We start from the raw sequence: 12,695 nt of genomic DNA, 5'->3' as shown, positions 1-12,695 counted from the left end.
GTAAGGGGGACTGATTGTTTTAGGGCTGCACTGTCCTCTGGGTTTCTGTGCCTTGGAGAGCCAACAGCTTCAGGGGGCACCTGAACACTGTCCCAACGTTTTCCACAGGAGTTCGTCCTGGACGTTATCTCGCTGCTGAGGGTGACTTGGGAAGCAAGGGAGGGTCTTCTACTGCAATGCGGCTTCCACCCTGGCCCATATGCAGCTTGCCTGTGTGCAGCAATGGTCCCCCTGCCCCTCGCGGCACAGTGGCGTGGACACGTTAGCCTGGCTGGGACAAGGACCACGGCGGCTCTCCTGATAAACCTGCGCAAGCACATTGCACGTGTTCTGGATGAGACATTCGAGGAGTTTACTGAGGCCGATTATTGCAATGTGATAAACCACATCAGTGCACTATTCCGCATCTAAGCAAGCATGCCTAGCCCTCCTCTCCCAAAGAGCCTGCACCAAAAAAATTCCTTCCCGAAAAAAAAACCGCTTACCGGGAACCTGCTCTTCTGTTTGCCCTCCACCAAGTACCGGCTGCTGCGACTGGCTACCTTCCTCCTGGCTCGAGAAGAGCTTTGGGCTGCATGGCTCCAGGGATTCCGCGGTGTCTCCATCCAGCCCACTACCATCACTCACGTTTTCCTCCTCCTCCTCCCCCCCCCCTCCACCGGCTCTGAAGTGTCCATGGTGGTGCTCGGAGTAGAGGTGGGGTTAACTCCAAGTATCGCATCCAGCTCTTTGTAGAATTGGCAGGTCGCGGGGGGAGCACCCAAGCGGCCGTTCGCGTCGCGGGCTTTGTGGTAGGCACTCCGCAGCTCCTTCACTTTAATCCTGCATTGCAGGGCGTCCTGGTCATGGCCCCTTTCCATCATGTCCTTCGATACCTTCGGGAAGGTATCGTAATTCCTACGGCTGGAGCGCAGCTGGGACTGTACAGCTTCCTCCCCCCAAACACTGATGAGGTCCAGCAACTCGCCATTGCTCCATGTTGGGGCTCACTTGGTGCATGGAGGCATGGGCACCTGGAAAGATTCGCTGATAGCACTCCACACCACGCCCGGCTGAGCAAACAGGAAGGGGATTTTTAAAATTCCCGGAGAATGTAAAGGGTGGGTCACATGGTTGGTTACCTGAGGCCAGGGCAGTAGAGTTTGAACTGATGACCAGAGTGGCTAGAACAGGCATTGTGGGATACTGCCAAATAATTCTGGAGGCCATTCACAGCGCATTGGGCGGCCACACTAGCGTTGCAGCGGCAGCGCAATACTCACTATTCCTCTCGGAGAGGTGGAGTACATGCAGCGCTGCAACCACGGAGATACAGTGCCACAAATGCCTTGCCAGTGTGGACGGGGAGTGAGTTACAGTGCTGGGGAAGCCTTTACAGCGCTGTAACTCGCAAGTGTAGCCAAGGCCTAAAAAAAAAAAAGTAATTTTCCCTCTGCTGATACTCACACCTTCTTGTCAACTGTTGGAAATGGGCGTCGTCCACCTTGATTGCATTGGCCTCGTTAGCACTAGAAAAGGACTTTTCCCTCTCTTGATATTCACCCCTTCTTGTCAACTGTTGAGAATAGGCCACTTCCACCTTAGTTGAATTGGCCTTGTTAGCACCGACTCTCCCCCACCTCCTCCCCCACACTTGGTAAGGCAACTTCCATCTTTTCATGTGCTGTAATATTTATACCGCTTACTGTATTTTTCACTCCATGTATCTGACGAAGTGGGTTTTAACCCACGAAAATTTATGCCCAGATAAATTTGTTAGTCTCTAAGGTGCCACAAGGACTCCTCGTTGTTTTTGCTATATTAATGCTGCATCCAGAAGATAGTACAAAGTTACCCAACCTGTACAGAACTGATTTGCATTGACTCTTCCTCAGGTACAGACTTGTCAGTACCTCCATCAGTAAGTCTGTCTTACTGTGTTCGTTCGGAGAATGTCCCTAGGACACATTGTAATTGCCTCTAAAGTATCTTACTTTGTGGGTGTTTGTATTGTTTGGTCCAGGATTAAGGCTACTTTTGGCTTGCAAGTGGCAGGATATTTCAAAATCTCTAAGAATTGAAATTACTTTTTGTGACTATAATCCAGGTGTGTGTGTGTGTGTGTGTGTTAAAAAAAAAAAAAAAAAAAAACTTTTTGATCTCCTTGTTGGGTTTTTATGGAGTAATCTAATAATACGCACTTCTTAGGGACAAAATGACCCATTTTCTGTTTCCATACATTTCATGAGCCAGAGTAGTCATACGAATATGACTCATATTGCTTAGAGACCTAGTATAAGTATAAGAAGGAAATTTGAATGTGTTCAGTGAATTAATTCTAGAGGTCGTGCACCAATTTACAAGAGGACCGCCCTTATCGGATTCTCATGCTTTGTGCAAGTTACACAAAACATTCATTTTTTTTACAAGAAATCCTATGGATATTTAGCATTCCATTTTGTTGGCTCAGGGACTTCAGTATTACCATCTGCAGATCCAGGCTGCTTGAGTGTGTGTGTTTGGTTTTTGTTCTTTTATTTAAAAAAAAAAAAAAAGTGTGATCCAGGCATTTTTCAAATTGACAATTTGTGTATAATTTTTAATACAAATGTGTTTTAAAATAGTGTGGCAGTCTGGGATTATTAACTTGCAAATTAAACTGGCTGATTCCGGGAACAGCAGCAAAGTTTGATTACAAAGTTGTAACAAAATATTAGAGCAGCCATTTCCCTCCTAAAACAAATTGACTATTTGCTGCTGCAAAACAATTCAAGTTTATTTTACTTCACACTGGCTTGGTTGGCAAGCTAACCTAACACTTAACCTTGTGGTAAAATACATTCAAATTATTCCTGCAGTGAAGACCAGTCCATAGTCTTGGGCATGCTCAAGTATTTCACTCCTCCCACCCATTCTCCCAAGGCATTACTTGTATAGCTAACATCAACTAGGCCCTTTTCCTCTCCTCTGCCTGGCAGCTCAGTTTTATTGATCTGCTAAGTCATTTTGACTCTCCTTGTCTGTGCAGCAGCTCAACTCTTTGCTGCACTCCGGTTTAGCTCCTTTGGTCACTCTCCCTCTAGCAGCTCTATGCTACTGTGCCTGAAGTCATTCAACTTTCCAGCTTCTACTTGTTGTAGGTCTCTGAGCAATATGATATTTCCCAGCCTGGCTTGAGTTATGTTGGTATTCTAAAGAGTGGACAAAATGTCTACATTTGATGTGATGGGGAAGAGGAGCCAGTGGAGAGGCTAAACTTCTAACACTTGAAAAAATGCTTGAGAATTTGATCAGTGGTACAGCCAAGGTAAATTACAGAGGGACATGGAATTGGGAGAAGATTTAGTGGGTTAGTAACCAGTTTGATTACTGGAATTTGGAGTTTTAATACAAAGTCTCACTCAGTATCTATGGAAATTTTGAATGAATACTCGTTTATACATAAAATGTGGTTGTCAGATTGTTCAGTTTCAGACAGTCTACCTACCTGAGTTCCCTCTGGTTGTAAGCAGAAACTGAAACCTTACACTGTAGTATGTTGCTGTTAAAGTTTGTCCATTTGTATTCCGAAAACAAAACAAATTAATTTGTAACTGAAAAACTTCCTCTAGCATATTCAGGCATTTACTGAGGCTCTTGACATGTCAGAATTTGACTTTTAGGCTATCAGAGAAAATTTAGATAGAGGTTACTGAAATTTGGGAGTGCTAGAAGCAAATAGTATGTGTGGGTTCCCCTCCTCCCTCCCCCAATAACATTTGTGTATTGGCCTTTTAACTTGTGGAAGAAATGTCAAAGATGTTCCCAAAATGTTTCTTAAAGCTGAGCCAGAGTCTTCCACTGCTTAAGAATGTATGAAAAAGAGAGCTTTGGGTTCTTTTAAGGTATTGGAAAAGAATCCAAGTTACCCTAAAGAAGTGTGTGTGCATGAATGTAGCACTAATGAAAGCAAGGAACAGACTGTCATAACTTGTACTAGGTTTAGTGTCTCATGCAGTAGCTTATACCACACAACTTTATCAACTGTTGCCCATTCCTAGCTTAAAACACCCCTGCAATTGCAATTCCGCGTTTCCTGAGCTGGCATGAGCATGTGTCAAATTCTACAGTGACTATTGTTACTGATATCTTGTTCACTAGAGACTAAAATGAGTCCTATTAATTGTCTTAGGTTTTTAATCTAGGTCCCTACGGGTGGAAGGCTAATTCATTAGTGCACTATGTGACAAGGTCCCTTATGGTTCTGTTTTTTGGTTTTTAAAGTCTCAACAGTTTTCCTTCCTCATAAAAGGACCTGGATATCTCAAAGGACTTGTAGTATTAAGTTACTAAAAAGTAGACTAATAGTTGGTAGGTTGCAGCTTGAGCTCTTGTGTGTTGAAGCAGACATAATTATGTCTGTACTTTCTTTTGACAGACCAAAGAGAACACTGTATAGTAAAAAGTATGGAGTGGACCTAATCAGATACACACATGCTGCCAACACTGTGGTGTACAGCTCCAACAAAATAGACGGTAAGTGACCATGTTTAATCTTTCTGCACTTAGATGGCACACTCAGATAAACCATAGTGGAGGGCTGGGGAAAGCTTTGGTCTTGACTGACATGAATGGGCTAATTTTTAGCAACCTCTAGGACGGTGGCAAACAGACATGTTCATCTTTAAAGTATAACTCAGTCATTCCCTAACATATAATGACCTATTGTTGCTAATTATAGTTCCCCTTTGCTATAATAACCAGAGTTAACATGATTTAATAGTTGAAGGGAGATGAGTTCTATTCTTGACTCTGTTGTTGACTGGCTGTTTGATATTGGTCCAATCATTTAGCTTCTCTGTGACTGTTTCAAATAAGCATGTTTACTACCTTATTAGTGAAGCTTTGAATAGTTATGCCTTGAAAATTGCCATTGTGAAGATTACCCTCCTCCCCCTTTCAGTGACTCCACAGCAAATGATGTTCAAGCTAACATTTTAAAAACTGGTGTGTGTGTGTTTGTTTTTCTTTTGGACAGCCTTTCAAATTCAATTTGAGATCAGGAGGCAAACTTTGTTCTGGCTAGTGCTTCATCACTGATTAAGATTCAGTATCTGGAACTTAGTTAACAATTCTGTGGGTTCCATTCCGGCTCATGCAAGTGTGCTCTTATAGCTGTGTTGGCTTTGCAGTACCAGCAGGAGTAAAGAGTAGCTTAACAAAATAATTGTCAAAGCAAGTAGATGACTCAAAACAATAGGTAGCATTTCTATAGTATCTTTCACCTCTATATCTCAAAGTGCCTTACAAAGATAGGGATGTATTTATTCTCCCCATTTGTACAGAATGGAGGGCAGGAAACTGAGGTGACATAACAAATCACTAACTAAGCCTGGTGTAGAACATATCTCTCCTGCGTCCAATCTTGGGTTTGTCCATTACCCCCTCTGCTTTCCCAGTATAATATGCATGAGCAACCCATCTGTTTCAAAGTGTTATTTTTTTCCATAGTCATTTTTCATCATAACTGCACTTCATAATCTTCAATTAATTAAAGTTGCTTTCAGAGCCTGGGGTGAAAGGGTTAGTTGGGTGTTCAAAAGTTTTGATTTAATTCATCAGCTCCCACAGGTACACATTCTTTCCTCAGCAAAGTGATTCTTCTTCCCTGTGTCAGAAACAGCTGGTGTAAATGGCTGTGCTGTAATGTCAGGAATCCTTGGAGAACTTCATTCTTGGTGAAGTTCCCATTCAATTTTCTGATCCTCCTATAGCTTTCTCTCATGGTTACAATTTATTTTGTGCACTTACTGACTGTCTCATTGTAATGATAGTGTTTTAATTTTGTATCCGTCTCCATTGTGGTATCATTCATTGAGAGAAGCTCTGACTCAGTGGAATATTTGTTTAGTTTCTTTAAATCCATTTTATTAAGGTGGTATTTGTAATTTGATGGTTTGAAGTTGATTATCATTTTGTAAGTGTTTTCCTTTTGATTAGCTTTTAAAGCAAATACACCGGTGATAGAAATGGATTAAAAAAATATTACTGGTATTTGTACTGCAAGTAATTGTAAACTGGCCTGAGAGAACTGGCATGCTTTCCTCCTGTGGTGGTCCATATGCTGGTCCATACTCTGCATAGTCCCTAATGAGTGAAACTATGGGCAAGTGTACAGGATGTTAACTTTTCAGGATGTTGCTTTTACAGAAAGAAGGGTGAAATGAAGCCATTCCTTTACTGTACAAATGCTGGTATTTGCACACAAGTACATATATGCCTCTGAATTGCTTCTGATCCATTTCTTTCTGAAGGGTTCCTCAAGAGCTTCAAACCTGGTTCTTCTTGCCTAATTCCAGGCTGAGGTAGTAGTTTGTACAGTTTGAGGGTCTATGATACCACCCGGTACAGGAGATAACTGTACAGGCCACTGCCTTGCCTGGGACAGAGCACTGTCGGCTAAAAGGATCACCCACTTATGCTTCACAAACGGTTTGTATTTAGCAGAGGAAGGTGAGATTCCAACTGCATTCTTCTGAAACAAGTAACTGCAGTTTTTAGCAGAAAAACTAGGAATATACACTAAATTTGCTGTGTAAAGGCGGGTAAGTACTAACAATAATGGGATGTAAAACTGATGATTTTGGTGGATTGACTTATAGCATTTGATGATCATCTGGAGGTACTCAAAGGAGAAGAAGCCTCTCAGAATGATGCATCAGTCTGAGCTATTCATGCTTGGTCACAAAGTTACCCTTAAATTTCTCTTGCCAAACTCTGGGGGACTGTACAGAACTCTGACCTCAGCTGACTCAATGGAAAATCTTTGTCAAGAATTGATGGATTTGAGGGATTTTCTATGCAACATGTATTCTACAGAAAAAGGCATTTAGAAAAATATTCTAGCCTTCCAGATGTCAAGAATGTTCCCCATAGATTAAGAAGAACAGGAGTACTTGTGGCACCTTAGAGACTAACAAATTTATTAGACTAATAAATTTGTTAGTCTCTAAGGTGCCACAAGTACTCCTGTTCTTCTTTTTGCGGATACAGACTAACACGGCTGCTACTCTGGAACCCCATAGATTACAAACTCATTACCCTCACCCTGCCTTGCAGAAAAGTCATTTAGTCCGCCAGCTAGTATTGCAATAATAAAGGTGAAAACAGAATTTTCCACGTTTACCTTAATTTGGTATTGATTTCGCAGTCTCAGCACCACTTGTCGATGTAACAGTATTGAACATGTCAACCTGAATAAACACTCAACAGGTGTCAAAGCTTTAAAAAAAACAAAACACAAAAAAAAACTCTGCTTTGGTTTCCGATAACATCAGTCTTTTTGTCCATCTGTATTTCTAAAACAGGGTGTATGTAAGAGAAATTGGTAGGGAGTTTCTTTCTTTCTCTTTCTTTCTCTCACTCTTCCCTAGTAAAAGTTTACTGCTGATGTTGGAGGCTTAATTTGGTCTTCTTTGCACGTCTCCATTCACAAATGTATGTGCAAGTAAAAGTGGTTCATATTCTCAACACTTGTACTCAAGTGGCTTATGTTAGAATCATAGAATATCAGGGTTGGAAGGGACCTCAAGAGGTCATCTAGTCCAACCCCCTGCTCAAAGCAGGACCAATTCCCAACTAAATCATCCCAGCCAGGGCTTTGTCAAGCCGGACCTTAAAAACCTCCAAGGAAGGAGACTCCACCACCTCCCTAGGTAACGCATTCCAGTGCTTCACCACCCTCCTAGTGAAATAGTGTTTCCTAATATCCAACCTGGACCTCCCCCACTGCAACTTGTTCTGTCGTCTGCCACCACTGAGAACAGCCGAGCTCCATCCTCTTTGGAACCCCCCTTCAGGTAGTTGAAGGCTGCTATCAAATCCCCCCTCATTCTTCTCTTCTGTAGACTAAACAATCCCAGTTCCCTCAGCCTCTCCTCATAAGTCACGTGCTGCAGCCCCCTAATCATTTTTGTTGCCCTCCGCTGGACTCTTTCCAATTTTTCCACATCCTTCTTGTAGTGTGGGGCCCAAAACTGGACACAGTATTCCAGATGAGGCCTCAACAATGTCGAATAAAGAGGAACGATCACGTTCCTCTATCTGCTGGCAATGCCCCTACTTATACAGCCCAAAATGCCATTAGCCTTCTTGGCAGCAAGAGCACACTGTCGACTCATATCCAGCTTCTCGTCCACTGTGACCCCTAGGTCCTTTTCTGCAGAAAATTCTGCAGAATTCTTTTGATCGGTGGTGAAAAATCTCAATAGAATCTTCCAAAAGAAAAAATGCTGTTAGTACTGCAGTCTATATTCAGTGAAGGCCACTTAAAAGAATTACTGATTTCAGAATACTGTGATCAGTTCTGTCCCGTGCTATATTATGTTTTTATAAAGAAATTGCTGTTAGATGAAAAGGATCTTTTCTTCTGTTCTCATCACCTATTCGTCCTTTTACCCCCCAAAGCTTTTTCCAGTCTGGAAGAGGTGCAAAGAAAGCACAAAGGCAACAAGTGTTTGGTTTAAAAAAAAAAAAAAAAAAATCCCTCCGTCTGAGGAGTTCGGTTTTTAATGCCTGTGCTTAGTTGTTAGTATTTAAATGGTCCCAGCCTGGCTTTGACATTCACATCTCAGGCTATGTCTACACTACAGCCTATGCCAGCAAAACTTATGTCACTCGGTGGTGTGAATATTCCACACCCCTGAGCAGCATAAGTTATACCACCATAAGAGCTAATGTGCACAGTACTATGTCGGAGGGAGAGCTTCTCCTACCGATATAGGTTATGACACTCTTGGAGGTGGGCTTTTTTTAATGCCGACGGGAGAGCTCTCTCCTGTTGGCATAGAGCGTCTTCACCAGATGCTGTATATATAGACATGGCCTCACTATCGTTTTGAGTGGCAGAGTTCACACCTTTGCAGTGGTTATTTAGCTGGAGACAGTTCTTCCTGTATGGCTGCATTAACAGGACTATGGGATTTGCATGATAAATCTATACTCACTTTCCAACTGGAAATGCTGGCACCAACTTTTAGAAAGCTGTAGTTTTGTGAATAATGCTTGAGTAAAAACTTGACAGTTACTTGATTTTTATTTTGCTTCAGTAACTTTGGAGCAGAGAACTGTATGTCTCATGGCAATTCATTTACACTATGTGAAATATTCATATTATTTCCAGACCATTGGGAACATCCTGACTAGATTTGCTGTTTCGTTTTTCTTACGGACTGTTTGGTTTCAGTTTCTCATTCAGTTGATCCCATTTTAACATCCCTCTTGAAGACAAAGCAGACCATCGTTGCTATCTGTTGGAGAAGGTTTATTATATGATATATGCTTATGTATTTCTTATATTTTCTTGCAGATACAATCCGTTACCTCTCCCTACATGATAATAAATACATCCGATACTTTCCAGGGCACAGCAAGAGGTAAGAGATGTGACAAGGGGACACTTTGGTGATCAAGATCTTGGTGGCTATGAAACAGAACAAGAGAGGCTAAAGCAGTGTTGTAATAAACCTAAACCATGTTAGACTGAATTCACTTAACATTTTTTTATGGCATGAGAAGTAAAGTATTTTGAACTTGTGTGAAGCCAACAGGTTAATAGTTACATTGCTAACTTTCTTGCATACCTGTGTAATACCTGATATAGCTAATCTTCTGTATTGCAGAGTGGTTGCCCTGTCCATGTCTCCAGTGGATGATACCTTTATTTCTGGATCACTTGATAAAACCATCCGACTTTGGGATCTCCGGTCTCCAAACTGCCAGGTGGGATACCAAATTCACTTGCCTGTCTGCTGACAGTTGTCATGAAATGTGCAAGAAAGAGTTTCTAGTTTGAAATGATGAAAAATGGGTTGTAGATTAAATAGGTGGTCTGGTTTTTATACTATCATGAAGTATTTCTTGGTCCCTACCAGCACCTCCTGGAATTCAAAAGAAGTCACCTCAGGCAGAATCCCTCTTTAGATTTGTGCATACACTGTATCCTCACTCACTTTCCTCCAGGGTCCTATCTTGGGGAAGTGCTGGAAAGGCAAGAAAACAGCAACTTCTGGAGCTGATGAAACAAGATGCTAGTTGGATGTTGTCAGCATATTAATGACACTGTAGCCTCAAACAGCCTTCAGTCTTCGCTAGAAGTCTCCCATGTACCTTGGAATCAGTGGTGACAGAATGGGATCCCTTACTTGAGTGCTCTGGCTTTTTGTTTTAAAATGAAAAACATTAAGCAGTTAAATACAAAAGCAGACTTAGAGCCATGAGGATTTCAGGGTTTCCCAGCTGTGTTAAACTTAGTGAAGCTGAAAGATTCACCCTGTGTTAACACTGCAACTTTGTCTATGATAATCCCTTACTGTTTCAAGTGCTGTGCATGTTATAACTAATTTGACAATTATCCAAAATGCTGTCTAAAACTTACTATAACATTTTATATTTATTAACATCTCTGGTTATTACCAGTTACCTCCATTATGCTGTACTTCTGGTTTCATAGTAAAATGCCTCCAAAGCAGAAACTTGAATAGGCCTTCTCATAAAATGGACGCTGAAAGTACCTGGCATTCACACAGCTTGACTCTTGCAGTGTTTGTGGTGTTGAAAAATGCTTGTGGATGAGGCTGGCAGGTCCTAAACATGCCTCCATTCTCACTGGGAGCACAGAGAGAGAGAGTCACTGATTCATGAGGACCAGCTGTAAAGCACAAATTGAAAACTCTTTTTTTTTACTCACAACATAGTTATACCTGCCTAAGAAATAAGCCCTTTAATTCAGAAACCTCACTTTTCTTTGGTAGTGTGCATGTTGGTAAGAGCCTCTTGCTTTCTAAACTTTAGCTTGGTCTTCATGGGAAGTCAGCAGATGCTGCTGACATGACATTGTTCTCCACATCTCACTTCCATTCTATGTGCGACTTTATGTAATTTTGACATTGTAATAATCTTAGTCTTAGGGAAGACTGGTAAACTATCTCTTTAAAAGTCTAATTTCCCCTGTTTTGCAGGTTCATGCAGAGGGCTTGTCTAAACACAATGTTGCATCAGTTTAACAAAATCGATGTAAGAGTGTCCACTAAGCAAAAAGAACCGGAGTACTTGTGGCACCTTAGCTGTAGCCCACGAAAGCTTATGCTCAAATTTCTCTAAGGTGCCACAAGTACTCCTGTTCTTTTTGTGGATACAGACTAACGCGGCCGCTCCTCTGAAACCTGTCACTAAATAAAGCTGCACTAGGTTATCTAAGTTATTTAATGTAACACCTGTAGTCAAACCACTGCAAAGTTTGTGCAGAGTGAGAGAATTTGTCCCTTACTCTTATGCTAATCCTTGTGTGGGAATCTGATCCCTTTAGTTTAACAGTTTTTGCCTCTAGCTTTTAGAAGGTTTGGTTTTGTGTTAAATCAGCATAGGTAGGCAGTGACTGTGTTTGTCAGAGCTGCACCTGGGTGCTCATCTTCCTGAATGGTCAGTGTTTTAGCTCCACAACCTCCAGCCCTGTGTTGCCATCACTTCCAGCAGGAGTGCTCTGTGAAACTCTCAGAAGTGATAATTGTTACCAATACAAGATGCGTCTCCCTTCTCCCACAGAATTGCAGCATGTTGCCTCTGCAGCACTCCTTGTTCTGGTTGGTTACTTCTGTTCTTGTGATGCACGTTTCTTTCCCATAAGACATGTAGGTGGGTGTTGAGCAGGGGGTGTATCTGAATTGTTTTCCTAAATTTCTTCAGCAGTAATTTAGACCAGTCAATTCCTTCCTCCCAGAAGCAATTGGATTATTTCACCTCAATAGTGAAGTTAATGTCAAGTCTTTCTCATCTCTGTTCTAAACCTTCTAACTTTAGAATGCATTAAATTGACTAACCTCTTAGGATTGTCCTTTTCACGGTGTCCCATAATCATCACATGCCTCTAGGGATGAGTTGAGGCCATGTATTTAGTTCCTCATACCCTTTCTGGATGGATGGCCACTTACCACTTCTCCAAACTTTGTTCATACTCCATGTACAGAATTGAGCGGCTAATGCCAGTGTGGGACATGAGAAGCCACCTTTTGAAAGATTCTTAATAAGACTGAAGACTGACAACTGAAAACCTAGCTGTTCTACCAGCAGACTGCCCTGCTGGATCTGTGCACGGCTGAGGGAGCTGTCAGGAATGGACTTTGGGAATACAGGCATATGCACTATTTGAATTCATATTTAACTGTTGTCCATGTTCTAGGGTTTAATGCATCTTCAGGGGAAGCCTGTATGCTCCTTTGACCCAGAGGGGCTGATTTTTGCTGCTGGAGTCAATTCTGAAATGGTGAAGCTGTACGATCTCCGGTCTTTTGACAAGGTAAGAGACAAGCTAGACGCATTTCTGACATTTTATAGCTTACAAGAAATAGCATGTAAACCCTGGACTTGGAGCATCCCCTGAAACATCTTAGCATGTGTTACAGCCAGCAGCACCAAGGAGATAATACTTAATATATGAAGAGAGCTGTGTATAAGAGTTTCTTGTACAAGTAGGTGCCACCACCAGATCCTTAAATCCCATTTTGGACCTACCTCTAAATTCATTCTAGCCAGAGAATTATTAAAATCTGAGTCCCCAGATCAACTTCTTTCAAAAAGCATTTGTCCTGGGTTATGTCCCAACTGACCCAACCACTTCTCACCTTCCTATCTCTTCCTCTCAAACATTTGCTCTCCCAACATGTTTTGTCCCCTATCATATG

General features: G+C 41.8%; 1 protein-coding gene across 1 annotated transcript in view; it reads left to right on the top strand.

The window, feature by feature from the left end:
- The window catches only part of WDR82 (WD repeat domain 82), a 36,746-nt gene that overhangs the window by 13,307 nt on the left and 10,744 nt on the right, over positions 1-12,695 (top strand). Inside the window, exons 2-5 of the mRNA XM_054036193.1 lie at positions 4,397-4,494; positions 9,326-9,392; positions 9,639-9,738; positions 12,194-12,310. Of these exons, the coding sequence (XP_053892168.1) occupies positions 4,397-4,494; positions 9,326-9,392; positions 9,639-9,738; positions 12,194-12,310 (382 nt within the window). The remainder of the gene's footprint in view (positions 1-4,396; positions 4,495-9,325; positions 9,393-9,638; positions 9,739-12,193; positions 12,311-12,695) is intronic.

Source organism: Malaclemys terrapin, chromosome 7, assembly GCF_027887155.1.
Source record: "Malaclemys terrapin pileata isolate rMalTer1 chromosome 7, rMalTer1.hap1, whole genome shotgun sequence".
Classification (NCBI taxonomy): Eukaryota; Metazoa; Chordata; order Testudines; family Emydidae; genus Malaclemys; species Malaclemys terrapin.
This window is presented reverse-complemented; position numbering and strand designations above follow the sequence as displayed.